Source organism: Miscanthus floridulus, chromosome 7 (genome assembly GCF_019320115.1).
Source record: "Miscanthus floridulus cultivar M001 chromosome 7, ASM1932011v1, whole genome shotgun sequence".
NCBI lineage: Eukaryota > Viridiplantae > Streptophyta > Magnoliopsida > Poales > Poaceae > Miscanthus > Miscanthus floridulus.
Window position 1 is genome coordinate 1,694,872 of NC_089586.1, and position 25,256 is coordinate 1,720,127.

Below are 25,256 nucleotides of genomic sequence, written 5' to 3' on the forward strand. Positions count from 1 at the left end.
GTCATGCTGGCGGTCGATGCCTGACGAGCGGACCCTGCGCCGGCGTACGGATGCCAAATGGCGTGCGCGGCCAGTGCCTGGTCGGCCACGACGGCGCGAGCTCGGCCGCCATCAGAGCCTGCATTAGCGCCTGACAGCCCGAGTTGATGCTGTTCAAACTCTTAATCCACAGCGCATTATCGAAAATTATGTGAACAAAACTTGTAGCCCTATGTACCATCTCCAAGTTCTCTTAAAGGATCAAGGCATAATTCTCAACAGATAAGTAGTAAAATCATCACAAAGTCGGGTACATCAGCACTGTCGGCGCAAAAAGACTTAGCAAAATTTTTCAAGTGTGAAAACAATGAAATGCTGATTCTTGTGAGCCAAATTCAAGCACGTTAGGAGCTGAACTAGCCTATGACCCAAAAATAAAAGTTGTTGCTCTACTCAAATACTACAACTTTGCTTTAGTGAACACATCCATGCAAAATCTCTATAACATAGTTCAAACTAGGTCAAAGATACTACATTTAAATGATGACTAGCACTTGAACTATGACTTAGTAACCAAACTAGCCATAGTCATGAATACCAAAGTTGTTCACAATGACATTCTAAACATAGTTAAGGTATTCCTAGGGTCACACAAGCATTTCATACATTGATTACATAAAATACTTCCTAGGTCAACATGTAAATCATCACTTAGGAGCTTAATTAGACAAAGTGGTCTACATGAACAATGTTCCACTAGTCTTCCTAAGTGTAGCTAAGGTGTTTTAGTAACTAACATCAACCACTTACACTTATTCACTTATGATCATAAGCATACATACAAGAAAACATAAAATAACATGCATATTTCATATGTTTCAATCATAAGTTTCATATGTTAAAGCTTATATGTGAATGCTTGATGATGATGCTCATACAAAGTAAGTTAAATTATATAAATCTAACACCTAGGATGTTACAGTTTCGCCTGCAGAGGCTGCGAAGACCTCATCTGATAAAAGTTCCAGGCACCAAGCTAAGCATGCGTTGCGAGAGACGGAGCAGCAATACTAGTTCGTGCTTTTTGAGAGGTAGAACGAGAAAAGAAGCCTATAAAAAAAAGCTGAATGATGAAGTGACGTTTTTACTGTAGCTGTTGACTACGGTTATAAAATTGGTAGTCGTGTGCACACTATGTCTACGTGTCCAGTACTTTTTGACCGAAGCATATGCTACTGACTGCCCGCATTGGGGCTGGCCTTAATGGAGCTCATCTTTTGCTGTAGATGATTATGTCAATTTCCGGTGCAACGTCGGAAAAGAAAAGTGAGCAAGCTTTCAGTCTCGATTCAACGTACATATACAATTCCTTTATTATGTTGAAAAAGGAAATGGTAGGAAAGTTTCCTGCTAATAACAAATGGTAGGTGCGAGGCAACTAACGAGAATTTAAACAATGTTAACAAGCCTAGTTTTAGTACGATGACTATATTGTTTCGCTCTATCGATATACAACAAAGGCTGAATTTATTGTATATAAGCATATAATACATTTCCACGCACGCATGAAGCATTTGGGCTATGCTTATTTATTGTTTATCTCGAGTAAATTAAAGAAAAACACTTTCAATTTCTGCTTCAAAAATCATAGCTCGTGTTGAGTGGCAAATAATAATACATGGAATAGATTTTCTTCCAACACTACTACACAAACTTTAATGGAGGCGGGCGTTTTTGATTTTCCGCGGCGGGCAAAGCCGTCCGCCACGGCCTAGAGGCCACGGTAAATTGTGGCTTAACCACGGCGGGCGGCTTTGCCCGCCGCGGTTAACCGAATTACCGCGGCGGGCGGTGTAACGTGCCCGCCGCGGTAAATATACTTTTACCACGGCGGTCACGTTGAACCGCCCGCCGCGGTAAATTATTTTACCGCGGCGGACACCTTTCGTGGCCCGTCGCGGTTATGTTCGTTAGCTGTGGCGGGCATTATTATTTGCCGCCTCGGTAAATTATTTTCTAAATTAAAAAAATACAGCAGGCATATAATTAAATTCAAATTCAAATTCAAATCACATCCAGATTTCACAGATTAAACTTAAAAAGTATGCAGGCATTACACAAGAGATAATATACATATATATACATTCACTTAGTCATTCTTGTCATCGTTAATTCATTACATTTACATATTAAAGTCGTTATACATGCCCTAAGGAGTAATCTTGCGGATGCATCATCGTGGGTCATTTCCTCAGCCTCTCGTACTCCGGTAAAATCGCTAGCTGGCTGTTCTCATTGAAGAACGTGCTCCCTTCAAGCACGCATTTGTCTAAGACAAACTTACATATGTCCGCCTTTGTCTGCTTGAAGGAGTGTTGGGTGCTCTGCATGTCTCTCCACCAGTTCAATCTATTCTTGAGCACCCTCCAACTGCTGCTGTACTGCTTGCACTCCCTCAGGTACTCACAGACGTAGAAGCCACAGGTTTGTGATCCTACCGGTTGTTTGGCACACTGCATTATCGATACACAAGCATTAGAATACAGGCATTAGAACGCTTATGAACAGAAAGCATAATTAAACCTTTCAAATACTTACCGGAAAGTTGCGTCTGATTTTGATGCGGTTCTTATGCTTAGCCTTAAAATTCTCTGTTCTTCGATCATAGCATTCAGGATCCTTCACGTACTCCTTATAAGTGCTATACGAAATGTACTAGTATTAGGCAGGGCATTAGAACACATATGAGAAGACAGTTCAGTCACTTACACTCTGAGGTGATCTTCAAAGACCTTGTACCCTTTTAAGTTTGGCATTCTCAACGAATCAAATACGCAGACCCTGCCATCCTGAGGGTAGATGATAAATGCAACCCAATGACCCTCGAGGCCTTGGCTGCGCCATTGAAACAAAATACAGGTTACGATGAGAAATAATAATACTAGCTAGCTACCCACTTATCTCTACAGGCATGTCTTCGACTTATCCAAAGTGGTAGGCAGCTATGATACACCCATTTCTCCTGATCTTCTTCATTGCTCCTAGTATGTATCTTGAAATGTTCAACTTCTCATTGTCCATCAGTTTCTTCCTGTGCGCCTCTCTCTGTCGCTTGGTCAAGTCTTTCATGGTTGGATGATTGTCATCTAGGTGGTAACCAATGATGACTCTTTGAGCAATATGCATTGGAGATAGATAGATAACATCAAGTTTTAGTTCCTTGGATATATAGGCCATCAACCTGCAAGGACAAGCCATCGTGGTATATATAAGTAGTCTTGACCGATTCAAAGGCAGGTGATATGTGAAACTCGCAATTCATCACTTACATAGAGAACAAGGTGACTTGGGCGATGTCAAGGTCTTGTTCCCGTAGTAGTCTATACATGTCGTGGAAGTCCATGGGGAGTTCTACATTGTTGCTAGGCAAGTGGAAGTACTCCGCCACAACCTTGACTAGAAAACCATGTAGGCCAGCTTTTGCCGCTTCCATGTACCAGAGATGAAACCTCCTTGTCTCCCACCTTTCCTCGTCGATGAGCTGGGCCTTGGTTATCATGAACTTCCCATGCTCGTAATGGCCGGGGCAGTCATTCGATTCAGGAAATAGATGGAAAGGTGATCTCGGCCTGGGATAGAAATGTTAGTACCATATTATGGCAAAGAAAAGTTATTAGCAAATTATGCTCACCGCTACCATACCTTTCGAACTCAAGTGAGTATGTGAGATGCCCTTGGTCGCCTTTAGTCTTCGCCAGCGGTGGAGGACAGTGGCTTGTGCTCGCAATGGCAGTAGGCGGTGTCTTTGCCCCCAGTTCCTCCATGCCTCCCGGTCCTTTGCTTGTGCCCTTAGACGGACTATCAAGAGGTGGGGGTGGACTTGTTGTTGGAGGAGGAGAACGAGGGTGAGGGCTTGTGCCTCGGGGTGACTTCCTTCCCTTGTCATCCCCGCCATTGCCTTCGTCATCGCCATCGTCGTGATCTGGATCATCGGTGGGACAAGATCCGGCAACGGATGGTTGTGATGCTGGTGTCGCCATCGGCGTAGAAGTTGGCGTCGAGAGAATGATCTCTATGTCATCCTTGTTCCATAGGACTTCGGAACCAATGGTAGCTCCAAGGATCGTTACCCCTTGTGCAATTGGATATTCCATTTCAAATTCTTCGTATTGGGTCGCATACCATGTAAGTATCACGGCAGCATAGTTGGTAGGGATCTAGTCTTGGTTGAAATCTTTGATATCTTCTTTGGGGTGCATGTAACCCTCACCCACGGTCAACTTTTTCACCCTACCAAACGGGATGTTGAGGTGGATGCGCATGGGTTGCCGGATGTCGTCGAGGGGGTGCCTTGGGCGATCCTCGATCATCAGCAGTGGCTGCCCTTGTGTCTACCCTTGTGGAACTTGAGGCACGGCCACGCCAGCCTGGTGAAGCATCTATGACCTCATCGACACCATATCTAGGTCATTACTCGTGAAGGCTTCTTTTATGGACCGACTGATCATTTCGGCCATGCCTTGATCATAGCCCTTCTAAAAGATGCCCTCCTTGTACCTCTGCCTTGACCGGTATGTGGCAGCGTCGGATTGCCATGACTCCACTGAGTTCTAGCTCATCTTCGACGACATGCCACGGACGCGGCCACGGTGCTCGGGGGTTCCCAGCGCCAGGGTCAGCAAGTCCTGGCCCCTACGAACCTCGAAGCTGTCCTTGGATTTAGCGGCCTCGATGAGAGCCCTCTCCACCTCCTCGAACTTGGGCTCATTGAACTTGCTCGCGCCCTCCTTAAGCTTCTTTAGCTTGCGGGCATAAATGAAGTCCTTAGCCCTCAAGTCTACACCGTCGTACGGATCGGGAAGCCTAGTGGCAGCTCTAGCCCTTTCTTCCTCCTGCCACTGGGGCCTCTTACCAGCAAACCCAATCATGCCCAAGTGGTGGGGGTGCAGGTTCTTCTTCGTGAGTGCGCTGAACTTGGCGCTCTTTGCCTTTGCTTCTTCTGTTGTTCTTTGTTTGCAGAACTCTTCCCAGTGATGTTCCTTCACCATAGTGTATTTGACACAGGGTGACTTGCCTAGCTTTAGGTAGTACCTGGTCAGCATGGACTTGAAGTTTCTAAAGGCTCTTCCTGCCATGTGCATGACCCACTCCCTGCACTTGTCCAGATCGGCGTCCTCGGGATAATGGAAGCTCCTCATCACCTCACCCCAGATATGTGTCTTGTAGTCGACCGGGACATTGTTCCACTCCTCCCAAGTGATCTTCACCTTATCCTTGACTATACATGCCACCTGGTTGCTGAACTTGGCAAGGACCGTGGGTGGCGACAACGGGTTTCCCTCTGGTCCCACCTCATGGATCACATGGACTTCGCCGTGGATTTCCCTCCGGTGCCTCCCATGTTCCCCCTTCTCAGCTTTGTCCTTTGACCACTAGACTTGCCTGAAGTGGTTGGAGATGGAGCGGGGGGTTCTTTGTCACTGACTTGTTCCTCCTCGAAATTCAATTCTTGAGGCACCACCGGCATCTGTTCAGGGTTTGGAGACCGCGCACTTTCAACTTCGTCGTCCCTCGGTTGGTAGGTCGGATCATCTTCATCCTCTGTACGATGTTTCTTTGTTGGCCTCGGGGTCACAGACACTTGGCTCTCGAGGCTAGTTGATGATGATGCACTAGGGGTAGGGTCGCACCATTCGCTTATTGGTTCCTCCGCCATTGGAAAGCTACAATGAATACATATTTTAGTTGTATAGACACAGTTATAGAGTAGTAAAGTAGAGTAGTACTAGAGTAGTAAAGTAGTAGTAGTTGGCTCAGATTTGCCCCATTGTCATCACATCGCTTTTAAACGGGTTGCTTGTATCTGGTATACAAGCCATCCTAGTTTAGCGAGGGCACTCGATCATCATCGCCGCTGCCTTAGCATAAAAGGGTTCACATCATTGCATATGCCACTGCCTCAGCAATAAGTTTAAAAGTTCATCATTGCATATGCCAAAAAAGGAACCAGCCCCATTAAACAAAAACCTTTCACAAATCAAAAATAGGAGCAGCAGTAGTAGAATAGTAGTATAGGAGGGAGTAGAGGAGTAGAGGAGGAGGGAGTAGTAGTAAGCAGTAGTAGTAGTATACTAGTAGTATAGGAGGGAGTAGAGGAGGAGGGAGTAGTAGTAGGCAGTAGTAGTAGTATACTAGTAGTATAGGAGGGAGTAGAGGAGTAGAGGAGGAGGGAGTAGTAGTAGGCAGTAGTAGTAGTATACTAGTAGTAGTATACTACTAGAAAGTAGTAGGCTATAGTAGTAGTATACTAGTAGTAGTACAGGAGGGAGTAGAGGTAGGCAGTAGTAGTAGTATACTAGTAGTAAAGGAGGGAGTGACCAATTCATCTCAAAATTCTCACAAATTATATCAAATTTGGCAAAATTGCAGCAGAGTGACCAATTCATCTCAAAATTATCACAAATTTAGCTCAGAATTAGTTTAAAGGCAAGGTGCATCATAGGCAGTGGCATATGCTCAAAATTTTGTCATAAATTTCTTTGGCATCATAGGCAGCAAAAAGAATTGAATTCAAATGCTATGGTTCACCAAAAGCATCATAGATCAGTAGTAAGACAACAGTGGTAGAGAGAAATAGGTAATACAAGTACCATTTTGCATCAAGCAGTAGAGTACCAGTAAGGGGATAAGTAGTAGCTAGCCATCTCAAAAAACTTTCACAAATCAAAAAATTTGCATCAAGCTATAGAGTGTAGGCAGTAGACAGTAGAGTGTAGGTAGTAGAGTATAGGCAGTGGATTAATGGGCATCATGGCAATTGGCAATGCCAAACTGCCAATGACAAGCAAGAGAGGCAAATGCCAAAAAAGTTCATCATTGCATATGCCAAAAAAGGAACTAGCCCCATTAAACAAAAACCTTTCACAAATCAAAAACAGGAGCAGCAGTAGTAGAATAGTAGTATAGGAGGGAGTAGAGGAGTAGAGGAGGAGGGAGTAGTAGTAGGCAGTAGTAGTAGTATACTAGTAGTATAGGAGGGAGTAGAGGAGTAGAGGAGGAGGGAGTAGTAGTAGGCAGTAGTAGTAGTATACTAGTAGTAGTATAGGAGGGAGTAGAGGTAGGCAGTAGTAGTAGTATACTAGTAGTATAGGAGGGAGTAGAGGAGTAGAGGAGGAGGGAGTAGTAGTAGGCAGTATACTAGTAGTGTTCACAGGCAAAAGCTATAGCGTCAACTGCATATAAGCCTTCATGTATCTCCTAAGCATGCAGATTGACAACAATGAAAACTTTCTCAGGTAACAGCTACAACATACATCTTCGACTATCAAAGCACATATCCAAGGAACTATCAAAGCACATATCAAAGCATGCAGTTCAGGTGATTATTCGACTGATCTAGAGGGGGCAAAGCAAAGAGACCAAAAGCAACAAAACTGATCGTAGACATACAAATCCAAATTCAATAAGCCCAGTTTAGGTGATTATTCAACTGAAAAGATTCTAGAGGGGCAAAGCAACAAAACTGATTTTTACTTGATACGATTCATATCTAGTACTGTAGTCGCCTAGAAGATGGCCGTAGTTCCTAGATCATCATGTCATCAAGCAATTAACCCCCCACCCCAATATAATTCGCACAAAAGTGATAAAAGTCAGTGGAACCTAGATCATCATGAGCCATCCATGAACAGAAGCGATGAGGATCCCCACCATGGCACCGCCTAGGTCTTAACCATAGATCGCGCCTAGGGAGGAGAATCGATCTACAAATCAGCAAAGGAGAGAGAGGATCATCGTGCGTAACTTGGGGCGGATCGGATTTTGCTGTGCGTGCTCCGAGCAACACGAAACGAGACTCCGAGAGGGGATTGAGCCTAGCACGGAGGAACTCGGTGGCCGGAGCAATGATTCCGGGGATGGGGCCCAGCGTGGAGGAGCTCAGCGGCGGCGCGAGACTTCTCAGTGGCCGGCGCTAGGGTTCCGGTGATGGGGCGCTGGAGGAGCATAGGGGCGGGGCACGGGCAAGGGAGAGGAGGACGGGGGCGCGGATCGGGCACGGGGAGGAGAACGGGGGCGGGGGTCGGTGCACGAAGGAGCTTAATCGGCGATGGAGATGGCGGCGGCGGTGTGAGATTTTGGCAGCCCTTCGGGGTAAAACTGAACCGCGCGAAAGACTTAGAATGTTGAGGGTGGGAACAACTTATATAGGTTGCAATTAACCGCGGTGGGCAACATAACAGCCCACCGTGGGAAATGTTTACCACGGCGGGCGGTTACGTTGCCCGCCGCGGTTAATCTATTAACCGCGGCGGGCTCTGTTATATGCCCGCCGTGGTAAAGATCATCAGTTCAGAATTCATTAGCTATTTTAAGTCTCATGAAGATGAAACTAGTCTATACTAACATAATTCATTAGCTATATTCATTAGTCTATACTAACATAATGCATTAGAATTCAAAATCGAATACAAATATAAAAATAAATATAATATCAATGATATCCCTCCATATCCGATATATTTGCATCCCTAACAAGTAATAGGGACATTCGCACCAACACTCAACAACCACCTATCTATAAGCGCTGAGTGATAAAAAGAACCCTTGGCTTTTTATTACTTGACTTTTGTAGCACACTTAAGAATCTTATCCTCTTTTATAGAGTATGCACCAAGTGCAAGTGACAAATACACCTCCTCTAAGTTCCTCCATTATACATACACACAATCTTAAGATTTGGTGGCTTAATCTCTATAGAATCTTATCCTCTTTCTATACTAACCGAATTTGACCGTATGCGAGACCGAATTCATATAGAGTAGTAGATTGTTGTAGTAGTAGTAGAGTAGTGGTAGTAGATTGATGCATGCATATAGAGTATCTAGGATTGTTACATATAGAGTCTCTGGGATACATTATTACATATATGTCTCTGGGATATATATAGAGTCCACTACATTATTACATATATATATATATATATATGTCTCTGGGATACATAAATCATTTTGGTGCAGGTGCTTTCACCGTCCTTTTCTCACCATCAGGGCGGGCCCACGGCATCATCCTGGACTTGTTGAATCGATCCTCGATGGCCTTGATCTTCTTTGGATGATTGGTAAAAAGCTCGAGCTCTGCGTAGTTGTTGTATTGTTCGGGACTCTGCACCCCATCAGCTCCCACAATCCGCTGCTTTCCGAACACAATCACATGCCTTTTTGGGTCCTCTGCATATATATAGTAGGCCACTTGTGCGACATTGGTTGCTAGTACCCACGGGTCATCTTTGTAGCCGATACTTTTGAGGTCCACGGTGGTTAGCCCATAACTGTCCACTGCAACCGCATTCGGTTTGACCCACTGGCAACGGAAGACGGTTATGCATAGGTTCTGGCCATAGTCAAGTTCCCATATTTCTTCAACTTGCCCATAGTATTGCCTCCTCTGGCCCGTGTACTCTTCTTCGCCCTCGTATCGAACACCGCAGTTCTGTGCCGAGCTCTTCTTGTCCTTGTCTTTCGTGTGGAACCTATAGCCCTGGACGTCATACCCTTGCCACGTGGTGATTTGGCTGGATGGGCCTAACACAAGCCTCTTAACGGTCTCCGTATCTTCATCAGGGCATCCTTCAAGGGGTATGTGTTGCTCTTTGAGCCACTCTATGAAATTGCTCTTGTGATGGTTCTGGACCCATGCCTCTGTGCATTATCCATCATTAGCGGCGTGGATCTCTTCCAGGTTCTTTTCAATATATTTCTCCATGCTCACTAACTGATGAAGGATGCTGTAATGAGCTTCTTGCACCATTCGGTTTGCCACATCGGTGCACACTTTTCGGCCTGTGCACCCTATCCCTGAGGTTTTGCCTTCGTGGTGATGGACAGGCAGCCCAATCACCCTCCCATCTCTTATGTACCTCATACACCAGTTCACGGCCTCCTCCGTTGTGTATGCCTCGATCATAGAGCCCTTCAGGTAAGCACGGTTATGGATGTATCTGTTGAGGGTGGACATGAACTGCTCGTACGTCCACATCTGGTGTATGGTACATGGGGCCTAGTTGATGGATCTGATCAACCATATGCATCATTAGGTGTGGCATAATATCAAAGTAAGATGGTGGAAAGCACATCTCGAGCTGGCAAAGGGTCTCCGCGATGAACTCCTTCAGGGCAGGCAGCTCAGCCTTATCAATGACCTTCTGGGTGATGCAATTAAAGAAGTATGACATCCGTGTGATGACCATCTTCATGTACTCTGGATGGATAGCCCTAATCGCAATTGGTAGGAACACCGTCAGCATGATGTGGCAGTCGTGTGAGTTGTAGCCGGTCATTATGAGGTCTTTCATGGAGACCAGTCTCTTGATGTTGGAAGAGAAACCAATCGGCACCTTGATACCCCTAAGCAACTTAAGAAAAGCCATCCTCTCGTCTTGCGTTAGGTTGCAGGCCGCACCCGGGATATCGACTTTACCGTTCTGAGGTGGTCCCGGGTGAAGGTCCGGCCTGATGCCCAGATTGACAAGATCCGTCCGTGACTTGATACCATCCTTTGTCTTGCCCTTGATGTCTAGCAGGACACCGATCGTGCTTTCGAAGACATTTTTCTCCAGGTGCATGCAGTCGATGGCATGGGGTGTATTTAGTGTTTTCCAATACGACAGGTACTTGAAGAAAATTGACTTCTTCTTGAAAGGAACGACGGCGGGGACTTCCTCCGTCTGGTCCCGCTTTTGCTTCCTTGTTTGCTTGCTCCCCTCTTCAGGCGGCTTCTTCTTCTTTCCAAACTCCACCTGATCCATGTCCTTGACCATCTCATACACCTTTGTCCCCCAACTAGTCTGCGTCGGTTGATCACGCTGCGGCTCGTCCTGATTGTCAAAGTATTTGTTCATAATACTTCTTCTATACCTATGATTTTTTGCGAGGAACCGTCTGTGCCTCGTGTACACCATCTTATTGGATCCCTTAAGGTAAGTGTAGCAGGTCCCGTCGATGTAAATTATGCAGCCGGTCTTCCCTTTGATCTGCCCCGATAGTGAGAAGAGACCGGGGTAATTGGTGATGGTGACAAAGATGATTGCTTTTAGTGTGAACTTCTCCTTGCGGGATGCATCCACCATCTGGACCCCAACATCAAATAGTATCTTCATTTCCTCCATGAACGGCTCCAGGAACACATCTATATCGTTGCCGGGCTGCTTCGGTTCGGAGATAAGCATGGTCAGCATAAGGTACCTATGCTTCTGACATAGATGGGGAGGTAGGTTGTACATGGTGAGCACGATGGGCCAAGTGCTGTGCGAGCTGCTAAGCTCACCGAACGGGTTCATCCCGTCGGTACTTAGCGCGAACCTAACATGCCTGGGCTCCTTGCCAAACTCCGGGTAGGCCTCGTCGAAATCCTTCCACTGCTTGCCATCGGATGGGTGCCGTAGCTTGCCATCGTCGTTCAGGCGGTCAGCGGATGCATGCCAGGACATGAGCTTGGCATCGTCCGGGTTCCCGAATATTGCACGCAGGCGATCGGTCATGGGTAGGTACCACACCGATAGTGCTGGACTTTTCCTGTGCGTGTAACCCTCTTCTTCATCGTCTTGCTGAGCCGAGATCTGTTTGGCCACACTGCTCTTCTTTGCCCCCTTCTTGTTCTTCTTCCGACCACCCCGCAAGCCTCCCTCGTCTTCTGCATCCACGCGACAACCAGCATTTTTCTTGTACCGACTAAAGTCGTAGTGCGGACAACTCGTCAAATTCTCATACTCATTGCCCCGATACAGGATGCAGTGGTTAGGGCATGCATCAAACTTTCTAAGCTTTATCGTCACTGGCCGGATCAGCTTCTTGGCCCAATAAGTATTGGTGGGCACCTTGTTAGCCGTTGGGTACGTGGTGGCAAGGTAGCTTAACAACTCATTGAAGCTAGTGTCAGACCAACCATGACGAGCCTTCAACATCAACATATGGAGGTTAAAACGGAGCGCCGTGCACTCCTTTGGACAATCGCCGCCGTCCTTATAGAGAGGATCAACTGCTGCCTGTTTCAACTCTCTGAAATTCTCCAACCACTTTGGGCAACCCAACACAACATCGTCTTTATCGAAGTGTTTGACTAGATCTTCAACAAGCTACACATCCTCGGGTTGGCTCACAGTATCCTGACCATCACCACCGTCGCCGGCTTCGTCGGCCATGTCTTGCATTAGATCATCCACCGTGATGTAATCACGACAACTGTTGTCACTGTCGGCTGGCGCAACTACTGTGGAAGAATCTTTATTCACCGGTGGTGCTGTCGTCGTCGACATCGAAGAGCTCACTCCAGATGCACCGCCACTCGCACCAACTCTTTCGCCGTGAAATGTCCAGACTGTGTAGCCCTCGACGAAACCATACATGATCAAATGAGTTTGCACCTCACTGTCTCGGTGGGCTTTCAGGTTCTTGCAACGAGAACATGGACATATGGTTGTCATCCGCTTCAGTCTCTCACGGTGAGCTTTACCAACCGCAATAAACTTCTTTAATTCAAAGAGGTACCGCGGATCATTCACTCTATCGATCCGGTACATCCATTCCGATCTATCCATCATATCTGCGAACATTATCCATCACAATCAACATTAAATAAAGAAGAATTAGGAGAAATTAATGATTTTTACGTCCAAAATCATGAAAAAGAGAGGAAATGACGATGTGAAAGATGAAGCATGCATCTATGATGAATCTAAAGTTAAAGAAATATATGACATCATTTTTTCTATTGAAATTGATTTAGATCTAGATCTAGATCTAAAGAGAACTCTAGGTGATGGAAATAGAGAGAGAGGATGGAAGGAGAGAGGGAGAGCCTTTATGAACCTCTTATGATGTCCTACTCCCTCAAATCCAAGCCCTTCAACTCAAATCAAAAGTTTCCTCAAATTTTAGGGCAAAGCCTCCCCCCATGAGTTTTGAGAGAGGAAGACCCGTGGAGAAGATGGAGGGTCTGTGCTCTGTATTTGTACAGGCTTTACCGCGGCGAGCAACATAAAACGCCCGCCTCGGTAAATCAACTCTTTACCGTGGCGGGCAGTTTAAAGAGCCCGCCATGGTAAACCGTATTAACCGCGGCGGGCGATTCATACCGCCCGCCGCGGTAAATAACTATTTCCTGCGGCGGGCAGGTAAGGTTGCCCGCCGCGGTAAACCAATTTCCCGCAGCGGGTGCCCCGGTGGCCGGCCACCGGTTAACCGTGGCGGGCAAAAGAGGTGCCCGCCACGGAGCGTATTTTGACCATGCTGCGCAAATTGATTCCTGTAGTAGTGCAACCTGTCACGAAGTAGTAACCAAAAGAACGCCTTGTGTAAAAAGCTTCTACAGGGGGCACAAGCCCCCCCGCCCCAAAATCAGTCCATTCCCATAGATTAGAAATCACATACCCATGGACCCTCTTTCGCTTTCTGTATAGGCAAATATTCGTTAATGCGTCTGAGGTAGTGTGCTATAGTTGACCCATGTTGTCTTTGCTTAGTTCCACTCCCTTCGTAACGTAAAACACCACCAAAGAATCGAACTGTTGTTCCTTGATCCTCTTCCTAGGCTCTCTGGACTCCTTGGGCGCTCCGTGCCCTTGTCACATCTGCAGGTGAGGTTGGGCAGCCTGAGAGGTGGACGAGTGACACTCTCCTCTCTCCTGCCTTTCATGCAAGTTGCTTGGCCGCACCTTCTCCTGCCCGCTCCCTCCTTTCCGGTGGGATTTTGCCGTGCCTGTCGAGTGGTGAGTCTCGATTAAGTTCTTGGTGCCCCAGCCCACCTTCCCCTCATGATGGGATTCAGTCGTTGCATCGCAAATTTACGCAATCATATCACTTACGAGCCTTTTGGTCATGTGTTTGACAGGGTACAGTGAAGTGCGTGGTCCTATAAATTATTGGACCTGATTGGTTGGATGTCAATTTTTGTCCGACCAAAATTATGGAAGACAAAACTTAGGCTTCAAAATCAAGGTTGTCAAAGTTGGGGGAAAAAAACAAAGGTGTGCATTTGGTTGACTGCCAAAATAAAGGCTCGCCAATTTTCTCTTTTATGTAGTTTATAAGAACTTTCTAAAAATTTGCTAAAACTTTGGCTATAAATATTAGTGTGTCAATTCTTTGACAATGAACCTATTGATGATTATAAATTTTGGCATTTCATGGTTTTGGCTTAGCAAGAATCGGAATCAGGCCCATTGTACAAAAAAAAAAAAATGGTGACTTTCTTAAAAAAAAATCGCGTTTTGCCGCTAGCGGCATTTTCAGCCAATTCTCATTCTGGCGGGAACAAATTATTTCGGCAGTCTGCTCCGCGTGAGAAGCGCTCCTCCCGGCTCCAGCCGTTTTGCAATACGCTCCCCACGCTCCGCTCCCGGTTCGCCTCCTTCCCGTCGCCCCCCTTCTCCACTAGGATCCGGCCGCGGCGGCGGTCCCCTCGAGCCCTCCTTTCCCTCCACCTCGGCCTGGAGGGCTTCCCGAGCCTCGGAGACCTCCCATTGCTCGCCCTACACCACGGCGGTGGCTCGCCCTCCTCGTCTTCCTCCACCGCGGCGGCCTCCCGCGCCGTCGAGCGTGAGCGAGTTCGGGAGCGCTACCAAACATGGAGCTTAGCTGGAGCGGGAGCGCGTGGGAGCTGGTTGGGAGTCCTACCGACGAACAGGCCCTCAAACACTAACCTCGCGGCGCCTAGCCGCCTTCCTTAGCCGTCGCCCATGGAAAAGTTCATCGTGGCGGCGCCGCCTCATTCTGGCGAGGAGCCCTCGCCGCCTCCCAGGTGCTCCGCGCCGCCCAGAGCCACGCTCGATTGGCCGCCTTTCACCGCTCTCTGAACCTCTTCTGGCCCGCAGGAGACACCGGTGGAGGCGCATCACCGTGGAGCTGGACGGCCGCATCGATGCCAGGTTCCGGCACCGGGAGTCGCGCCTCCTTCTCAATTCTTTCGCCGAGGTGCCATACTCTTGAAACAGATAGCTGTTAATCGTTTTGATTTGGGTTCTATTGTTGTTTATTGAGTTCGCCATTGGGATTTCTTAGTAGTAGGAGTTAAACAGGATGTGGAACTCTCCAGGTAAGGCTGGACGAAAAACTCGAAGCTCGTTAGCTCGCTCGACTCGTGGCTGGCTCGACTCGGCTCGGCTCGACTCGTTATGATAACGAGCCGAGCCGAGCCAAGATTTTAGCTCGTTAGCTATAACGAGCCAACTCGAGCCAGCTCGCGAGCCGCTCATGAGCTAAACGAGCCAAGTTTTCAGAAAAAAAAGTATCAAAACTTGTATTAGTTTTTGTATTACTTCATGTCTTGCACTTTACAATTGACTGGTAACTGGTCTAGACCCTATAAATTGACTGGTAACTGGTCTAGATGCATTTCTTTTGTATTATTATTATTCTCAAACTTTAGATAAATGCAAATATTATATTTTGTGTATTTTTTATACCTGGCTCGCGAGCTTAACGAGCCAGCTCGAGCTTTTAACGAGCCGAGCCGAGCTGGCTTTCTGGCTCGTTAGGATAACGAGTCGAGCTGAGCTAGCTCGTTATCTTAACGAGCCAGAACGAGCCGAGCCCAAACGAGCCGAGCCAGCTCGTTATCCAGGGCTATCTCCAGGGCAAGTTTTGAACATTTAAAAAAAAAATTATAGTAACCTAATCCTAGTGTAAGTATCCCTTTTTAGTTTATCCTAGCCTAACTAATCCTTTTTAGTTAATCCTAGCACAGCTATATGTTTTTGTTCGAAAACAAAATGTAAAGTAATTTAGTGGAATAATAGAGCATAAAGGTACTGTGATCCGGGAGAAATATCTTTAAGATGTCACAAAACTCTGGTTCCTTATGGATTATGAGCTTCACAGCTTTTGCTGACTAGCTTCTAAGGTCTGTTGGTGTTAAAGGTTATGTGCTGGGGACTAGGAGCTTATATATCATCTCTGTGGGGAAAGGAAAACAGGGCCATTTTTGTCCTTTGGTTCTTACATTCCAATATACATTTTTTTCAATCTCGATTTAATATTCTCATTTACTTTTATCTTGACAAGATTGGGGCATTCGATCACAAGTATTACATGCATGGCGAGGAACGGTGTCGGACATATGTAATGCTGATCCTTTGATTTATGTTTTGCTTGCAATGCCCAGCTGCAGTACTTCATCCAACTGACGGATTTATTGTGATTGCTCCCATCAGGTGGATCGAATGATTAGTGCTTCAACTATAGATTTTCATCCAGCAAGGTCAGCCTTTCTCTTTATAGCTCTTTGGAGCTTTACCTTACATGATTTAGAGTTATGTAATGGTCACCTTCCTACAGTTTCATTTTAACAGCTACTGTATTTGAACAGGGAGGGTGTTTCAGCAATAGAATTTGATAGAAAGGTAAAATGCATATTCTGTGCAAATGTAATTTTTTTAGTTTAGCATGACTGCGAATTCCAACTCGTCGCCTTCCATTTTTTCAGAACAAAGTTGTCATACGAGTAATATCAGAGCATCCTCATTTCTGATTTTAATCGTGCAGGGAATATACCTTGCATCAGTGACACTCTCAGGGTGTCTGACAGTGCATGACTTTGAGACCTTGTACTGCTCTAAATACGGCCCATCATGCAGTAAGTTAAAACTAGAACCCACGTGACCTCCTTTCTAACTTGTATTGTCTTCTGGTTAACATTATTTTTCTCTAATCATAGCTTCCTATCTTCATTCGATTTGGAAATTAGAAATCAGGTTAAGAACCTGACTTTTCCTAGACAAAGAGCTACCTCTGCACCTTCTGATGATACATTCTTGTCCGTGCAAATCTAGTTCTAATTTTCTTAGCTTAGGCTTAGGTGAGCAACTTACTTTTTTGTTTGTAGGTATGCCAGATGAATCATCAAATTATGTGCTCCATATATCTAACCGCATTCCCCTAAATGCTGTCCGATGGAATCCAGGAAACCAAGACGAGGTACAGGGCATATTTATTCTTAATGCAGTATGGGATGTTCCAGTTTCAGATACTTCAGTTCCCAAAATATTTTGCTACATGATACTATCAATGTTTACCAAGCCTAACTACCATGCAGTTTTGGCACTACAATCTGTTTTGTAATAAAAAAGATTGAGATATTTATGAGTTCATTTGGTTCCTATGTATTTTATTGTCGAAAGTACCTGCTGCAGATTGCTTGCACATCAAGTCAAAGTGATAAAGTTTTCCTCTTTGATATTGGTTATGTCTCATCTGCACCAACTGAAGTAAGCCCCCTTTTGTGTTGTTCCTCATAAACGCTTCGCATTTTTATGCAAGGAAAACATGTCTGCTATTGGTTTACATTAGCAAATCATGTGTTATCCTTTCCCTTTTCTATCTATTCCTAGATTATCACACATTTCTGTCTCTTACTTTGTTCAATTTATTTTTCCTACTGTTTTTTTTGTCAGTTATGTAGCTGCATAATATACAAGAATTTATGATAAAAATAGTGTTGTGGGTCTGAATCAGAGATAAGATAGACCTGCTTCCATCAGTATGAACAAAATTTAAAATTCCACAATGTAAAAGAAAGGTTTCTAAATAGTATCTCTGTACTTCTTTAAATATTGTAAATTAGAAGGGATTATAGCTTTACGTATGAACCATTTTCTAAACATACATATCCTCTGACCTGAATTATTACCATTTTAGGTTTTGCATAAAGGAAAATCCAAATTCCCCACGCTCTACTCTGAATCCTGCAAGAGTCTGACTGATATAACTTTTACTTCAGATGATAAGTCACGGTAGGTAACAAATTTCAGGGCTATTCACATCTTCATGCCATCACAGTTGCCTCTGTGAAATAAGACCAATAACAAAATATTGCTATTTAGTACTGTGGAGCTTGCTCTAGACAATCAAGAGCATATCATGTTCTCTGGTTTTCTTTGTCCATAGTCCCTTAATCAAGACATATGGACAGCTGTGAAGCTAAAGAAACCAAGGACTGCTAAACATGATGTGTTACCGAATAAATGTAGCTATGTGGGTTGGGCTGGGTGAGTTATCGAAGAAGAATAGATGTGGATTCTGCTGATGGTTGCTGTTCCTTCATGAACGTAAATGTCTTATTTTTGTGGTGGCTGCTGCCTCATAAATAAATAAAGGTTAGCTGTTTTATTTAGGGGAGAAAATTGGGATTTTGCCCTTATGGCAGGTGGGCTACGCCACGCCCAAATGCCATCAAAGTTGTGGGATTTGCCTGAATGTCCTTATGAAACGAGTCTACCCTAAAATACCATTTCGCGATTTAAGCCCTGTTTTAATCTTTTTCACCCAAAATTTGGACCTGGAGTGACCATTTTGCCCCTGTGGTCTTTTACCTTTCCCTTCATCTCTCTCATGCTCTCTCTCTCTCTCTCTCTCTCTCTCTCCCACGGGCTCTCTCTCACTGCTTCCTGGGCGTCATGGCTAGCACCAGCCCCGCATTCTGGGTCAGGGACTGGGTCATCATCTTCGATCTCTCCGGCGTGGTGCTGGAGGTCTTCGCCAACAGCTTGTGCATCATGGAGGCCGGGGATAGACTAGTGTTTGGCTGCGGTGGGCCAGGGGCAGCAGGGCATAAGGAGAGGGAGAGAACGGGAAGATTACTAGCGTGAGAGAGGGGTATGGCTGATTCAACATGCAGGGGCAAAACGGGAAGATTAGGCCTTTGTTTTGGCCAAAAAATTAAATGAGAATTGAAATGGTATTTTAGTGTGTAGGCAATGCTTCATAATGGCGATCTAGTGAAGCCCACAAACTTGATGGCATTTGGGTGAAGCCCACCTGCCATAAGGGCAGATTTCCAATATCTCTATTTAGTGTACTTGAAATGTCATTATCAATATCTTAGTGGTATTTGAGGCGTACGTACCAATATGCAAACAAATCTCTGCCTTGTTGGAAATATGTGGATTTTCACTTACCAGTTCTTTCATAGGATATTTGCATCTGGCCTTGATGGGGCAGTGTACATGTGGGACAGGCGGTCAAGTAAGACACACTGTCTTGAGCTTATGGCATCTCCAGTATCTCAGTTCAACACTGTCAAACTAACTGTGGATAATCGGGTATGCATAAGAATTTAAAATATTCAATAACAGATGTTGCTTGCTTCTTTAGATTACTTTGTTTTATATACAATGGTGAAATTAATCACGGAATATGCTGTTTGAGAACGACATCCCATGAACTTAATCATCTTGTTATGATAAACCTAATGCTATGGAATTCTGTTTCACAAAAAGGAGGCTACAGCTGGATGAGAGGCCCTTTGATGATTGGTGTGATAATGCAAGCCAGAAAGTTACTTGTCAGATCAGAAAGGGTTTAACTCTCTTACTTATCATTCTACTAGGGGTTTGGTCAATATGGAACCACCGTAATCATTGTCTTCGATGGGTTTTCCCCTAGTCTGTTACTGGCAGGTGTGATATCACTTGTGTTGAGGCTTGGGTTCCTACGTAGGTTGTAGCTATGTGAGATGGAAGTCCAGGGTTTGAAGCCCTGACGGTGAAGTGGCACCGTGCTGCGTGATGGCACAGAGAGGGAGGCGAGGGAGGCACGGGTAGTTGGAGAGATTGATTGAGTGTTTAGGTTTTATAGCCTCATGTCCTATCAAACTCAATTTCAAAGAAACTCCACTCTAATATGATCCGACTAATAGAACTGGACATCATAGTGCCAGGCTGAGAACCGCGTCGCTGGGCATGCCAAGGCTTTGGCGTCACGCCTCAGCCACGGCTCCTCTTCCCCCTGCGCTGGTACATGTTGCCAACCATAACAACTTGTTGCTGAGGAATTGCAGCTATGAGGTTTGGCCGGGGCTCAAGGTATTTCACATATCCTTGCCCTTGTGCTTGATGAGGGTTAATTTTAGGTCGAGGTCAGGTTTTTTCCATGCTAGCACTGGCATGTATGTTTCCATAAGCATAGGAGTTAGTGGGTGTGTGGTAAGTGTTAGAAGGGTTTCTCCAAACCCTTTTTTCTTCTTAAAACAAAAAGAAGGCTTTGCTAGCTGTTTTATGTTTTCGATGTGCTGTACATTTTCTATTATCTTTGCCGCCTCATCTGATTTGCACCCTTTCTTAACTTAAGCAGTCAATTAAATTTTTAATTATCAAGCCATCCCATAAATGGGCATTTACCATTTGTTTTGCAGGCTGCGTTTGGTGCAACAAAAAATGGCACAATCCATGTTTGGGATCTCCGTGGAGGGAGGGCATCAGCTGCTTTTCAAAGCCACAATGAGGTGGGTTTTGGTGTTCAGCAGATTAACTTTATGTATTCAGCACACGTGGTTCTGCAGGCTTTTACTCCATGATCAGCTTGTAACACGCAAGCTAATTGCCTGTATCTCCCAGAAGTTGCTTTAGCCCATCTGTCATGTACGGAAAACTCATAGAGTGGTTTACCCGTGCCAAAAGGAAATGAACATACCAGTTCTCAGGGAAATTAAAACATCCAGTGTGCTGAAGCCTAATTATGATTGATTCAGAACCATGTGATGTCGTATGAAACTTTTTTAAAATTTAAAAACATGAAGGATCCTATAGGCTATATCATAGTTATTAAGAATTAACTCACGGTAAGTGGTGTAATCTAAGTAAATTTAAGGTGTCAAGCATTGGAAGCCTACTCCCCCCTCCTCCACGCGAAAAGCAACTAGCAAGAAGCTTTGTGTCCTTTCGGTCTTGGCTACGTGTTATCTGGTTTGTTATGGGTTGTAATTCCGTAATGCTTGTGGCCTAAACTGTTAGGTGTTGGTCAGTGACCCATTCAATCAGCATGCTTCTCTAATCAGAGACTCAGAGTTGTAGGTTGATCCGACGGACGGGTTTCACATACTTTCCTTCTGTTTCTCTTCTGTCTTTCTTGGTATGAATGCTGTATTTCCGTTATGCCATAATGGAAATGGGGGAGATCCTCGATTCATTTTCTTCAATTAATAGTGAAGACAAAACAAAGCACAATAACACCAAGAAAAACAAAGAAAACAATACCCACAGATGCCGCCAACGCCTACCAGAGATCTGGCACAAGGTTATCCAACTGGAACTCCAGGGGGTGGGGGCCCTCATGACAATTCCTCCATTCAGGGACATGGTACCAAAGGCATTGCCATCGTCTGCCTTGTCAGGGAGCCAAGCAGATCCTTGGGCTGGAAAATCTCCCGCAACCCACAAACCCCTGCCTTGTCATGGCATCGTTCTAGACTCTTATAGTTAGTCTAGAGCTCGTGTATTTTCTTCACAGCGGCGCACCTGTAACTGTTTTGCCCGGTGTGTGTTGATTTTTCTTTAGCCTCTCCTTTGTATTATTTCTTCTCTTCTAAATGAAATAACACACAACTCTCTTGCGTTGTTTGAGAAAAAAAATGTCACCGTTGATGCGCCGATCAGGGCCTTTGTTTAATACCAAACTATTCTTTGAAACTGTGCAGACTTGTCAATCCAGTTTGTTTATTAGTTTGAATAGAACCATCTATGCTGTAGGTAAATTCTTTGGAACCTTTTTCATGCAGCAATGTATAGTTGTATTGATAACATGAGGGTTTGTATTCTTGGTCAATATTTCCAGGTTCAACAATTGCTATCAGTGAAGCTATCAACGTTGTTGGGCAAAATTGCATCACTAAAGGTACGCAGAAGAAAAAGAAAGACTTGTTATTATGGATTTATCTGCTAAAAAAAGAACATACCACTCTTCGAGACACATTGATGCATTTTGTGTACACATTGAATGTAATTTAGAATTGCTTTTTTAACACTACCATTGAAAGCATCCAAGATGTTGACTACAAGAGTATTGACATTTAGAGGCATACTCCAAAAGAGTACTGTGGTCCTATCCTGTGACCTGGGTTCAGAAAACCATTTTTATTCTTAAAATAGGGGCTGAGATTTGGCATCCCTAACCAGTGGCGAAGCTAGAGAAAATTAGAGGGTGGTGCACTTGCCTTGTGGGTGCATAGACTTGTGCTATAGGTGGTGCATATATGGTGAAATTTTAGAAAAAAACCATTGTTTTCACAAATTTTGGGTGGTGCATTTGCACCCACTAGCTTCTAGCTAGCTTCGCCCCCTAACAACCATACCACAGGTCACCTAAAGTCAGGCAGGTCTCAAAATTCTGGTTGTCATGGTTACTGAGATTTCCAACTGATCCGTTCGAGTTCCTAGCATGCAAGTTCATAAAGCTGTTGGGTAATGGTCCCTCCATTGCTTGACACATACTTGTTACAGTCCTTCTGAGTTTTCGAATGCATGATATTTTTTGTCTGCTGAGAATACAACTTTATGTTCATTCCAATCTTGGTTTTTGAACCTCCTGAATCCGTTTTAATTACAATGTATACTCATCTCTGCAGAAAGTATATTCTTACACTTGGACTGATACATTGAAAACACTTTGGATTTTTAACATTCAAAACCATAATATATCCTCCTATTTGATTTTTTTTTTCTTGTGGACCACTCCTGAATTTCATTACCATGGTAATGAGTGCAAAGCATTCAATGTCTGCGATAAGTATGCGTATCACCTACTACTACAAGTCATACTGCAAGCAACACCCTGGATTGCCATACTCCAACATCAGAAAATTGCCACAGATAACCAAAATCTACTAACACAAGATTACAATCCTACCATTTTGTATTGGATTTTGGATGCAATTTACTCTGCACTAGTTGGCCTTCTCCAACAAGATCTCCCATTTAATATCTCCTTCAAGTGTCAGGTCTCACCTTGTTGGTCCAGCACCTTCGTGCTGCTGAGGCATTTCCTGTCTTGGATGGAAATGCAGCACCACTGCATGCAACATCGCTGCCCCTTCTCAAATGTGCTGATCCTCTGGTTTCTGCAACCCTGCCCACTAGTAGACAATCTCGGTAGGAGATTTGATGATTTTGTTTTCATAGTATGCATGGTTTCACTTTTTTCCCTATCGCCCAGCAAATACCACCTGGGCCAACCATTTGGAACTGTTTCCCCCGTAGAAACCAGCTATAAAATCCAAATATCATACTACCCAAAAGATTCAGGTGCACAGTTAACTCCCAGAACAAAACTAATACTCCATACATATTTAGGTATGGCACATCCAAAAAATGTTGAATTGATTCTTCTTCCTCACAATCACAAAAACTGGATCTGGAGTCGCCCTGCCATTTTCTTCTCTTTAGATTGTCCCTGGTTAGCATAACATCCTGAAACACCAACCGCATTCTGTTATATTCCAACATTTTCAACGAAAACGTCAAAATATATTTGTTTTTAGCTGATTACATGATATACACCATCATTTTTGACATTACTCATAAATTGTAGAACATGGAACCATTTCTGATTCTGAAACATATCTTTTGCAAAGTATTATTTTGGCATTTATATTTTTCAGGAACAATCAAACATTGTTTCAAGTCCAATTCTGTCTATAGACTTCAACCCTAGTTGTTCATATCAATTGGCCTTCCATCTTGATGATGGCTGGTATGTATCTCCGTTTTCCCCTTTAAGGATCATTGTTCTTGTTAGAAATTTCTGTCTATGATCATTTCAAGTCACCATATTTAGCCCATGATAACCCTTCCACTCATTTAAGTGCATTAGATCTCAATGAATTTCTTCTACGCACATCTCATGTTAGGTCTGGAGTCCTGAATGTTTACAACCTCAATGTGACTCACCTTCACTGCCCTCCTCCTGCTTGGTTGTAAGTATCCTGCTATGTATTTTGTTTGAAGCCTAGGTTCCTACAGATATTCTTAATTAAAGTATGCCTGTTCTGAGCTACTCTTCCTTTTCTCTTACTAGGGAGAGTACGGACTTGGCGCTGCAAAACCAGTTAAGAAAGCCAACCTGGCTGCCGACATCTTCTGTAAGAATATTACAGAGTACACTAAACTTTAGTACCTGCAAAAAGTTTTAATGAATGCTGAATGATGCACTCCTGTTTATTGTTGAGAAGTTCCCTTGATGTTAAGGAATTTGTCCAGATTTATGCAGTTGGATCTTCTTCATATGATGGTATTTATCTACTGGACTTTCATCCAGATACGAGCTCTGCATGCCATGTGGACTACAAGTAAGCTGCTCTACCCTTTGTTTTTGTTTGTTTTCTGGAGACATACCTAAAGAAGTTCCAGACTTCCGGTTATTTACCTATTTTTTTATTTTGCCCATTTATCATATGATATTTATTGTCTTTTTTCCCACTTGTTTTCCACATTTCAGGGAGGAAACAAGAGTCTCCGAGGAAAATCAACCTGCAGAAAACAAGTCTGTTCCTTTATCCCAAAGAGTGCTTTCTTGTGCAGCCCATCCACTCAGTCACACCATAATTGCCGGTACACAGGTTGGTTTCGTTCTGTGGTCTCATACATAATTCCTGCAAGTGAGAATGAAAATATGTGTATGCTGAATGATATCCTTCTTACCTTCTTTTATGAAACTATGGAATTGGAGAGTTTTATTTATTTTGTTAAGCCTCAGATACCATTCTGTATGAATCCCATCAATTTGAGTGAGATTCAAAAACACTGACCAACTATTTTTACCTCTCCAGTTCTCATCGTTGCTCTTGTTATCACAAAAGTACAAGACTATCAGAAATCCAGAGTCATGAAAGCCTGCCATTTCCTCCACGCAACATCTCGAATTGTGCATTTGCAGAATCATAATGGTGTTTTCTCATCGCCATCATGCAATAAAGAATTATGTGCAGCATGGAGACCTTGCTGGTGCCACTGAGTCTTCAGATCTAGTTGGCCGGTCACTAGGTTCAAAGTGCTGTCAATAACCGGCTTCCAAGAACTGATGAATATGCAGCCATTCACACAAATGCCCTGTGTATGCTGGTATCGCCACAACCTGTGCTAAATTCTGTACATTATCTCCGCTTCTCCAAGTTGTTTGGCCAATCTTAACATTTCTCGATGTGCCCTTGAGAGGGTGAGACCTATCTTAAACTGCAAGGCAGGTGCAGGGTGTAATGACCTAATAGGCTAGGGGATCTTGTATTCTTGTACCTTCTCTAGGAATGGCACTGTTCCTAATGTTATCCTTCAGTTCATAACTGTACAGTTTCATTACTACTCTATGTATGACTAATAAGTCAAGAACAAAGTACTCCCTCCCCAAAGAGGATGTAATTCTAAAATGGTGCTATGTTAAAGTATGTCGAGATTGACCAAATTTATATAAAAATATACTACTTCCTCTGTTTTAGATTATAAGACACTTTGACTTTTTAAA

General features: G+C 44.2%; 1 protein-coding gene across 2 annotated transcripts; it reads left to right on the top strand.

Annotated features, from left to right (window-relative positions):
- The first annotated feature begins 14,426 nt into the window (after window positions 1–14,426).
- On the top strand, window positions 14,427–25,066 carry LOC136462332 (uncharacterized). Of its 2 annotated transcripts, XM_066461436.1 has the most exons (18): window positions 14,427–14,772; window positions 14,846–14,945; window positions 16,035–16,091; window positions 16,184–16,230; window positions 16,339–16,372; window positions 16,515–16,605; window positions 16,855–16,946; window positions 17,162–17,236; window positions 17,667–17,761; window positions 18,940–19,069; window positions 20,161–20,250; window positions 21,579–21,638; window positions 23,401–23,492; window positions 23,650–23,715; window positions 23,817–23,880; window positions 23,999–24,087; window positions 24,237–24,357; window positions 24,568–25,066. In XM_066461436.1, exons 1-18 carry the CDS (start codon window positions 14,711–14,713, stop codon window positions 24,625–24,627), a joined length of 1,425 nt encoding a protein of 474 aa, XP_066317533.1. In that variant the 5' UTR covers window positions 14,427–14,710; the 3' UTR covers window positions 24,628–25,066. The 2 variants fall into 2 exon arrangements, with proteins under 2 accessions (XP_066317533.1, XP_066317534.1); XM_066461437.1 differs by lacking the exon at window positions 17,162–17,236.
- The last annotated feature ends 190 nt before the right edge of the window (window positions 25,067–25,256 follow it).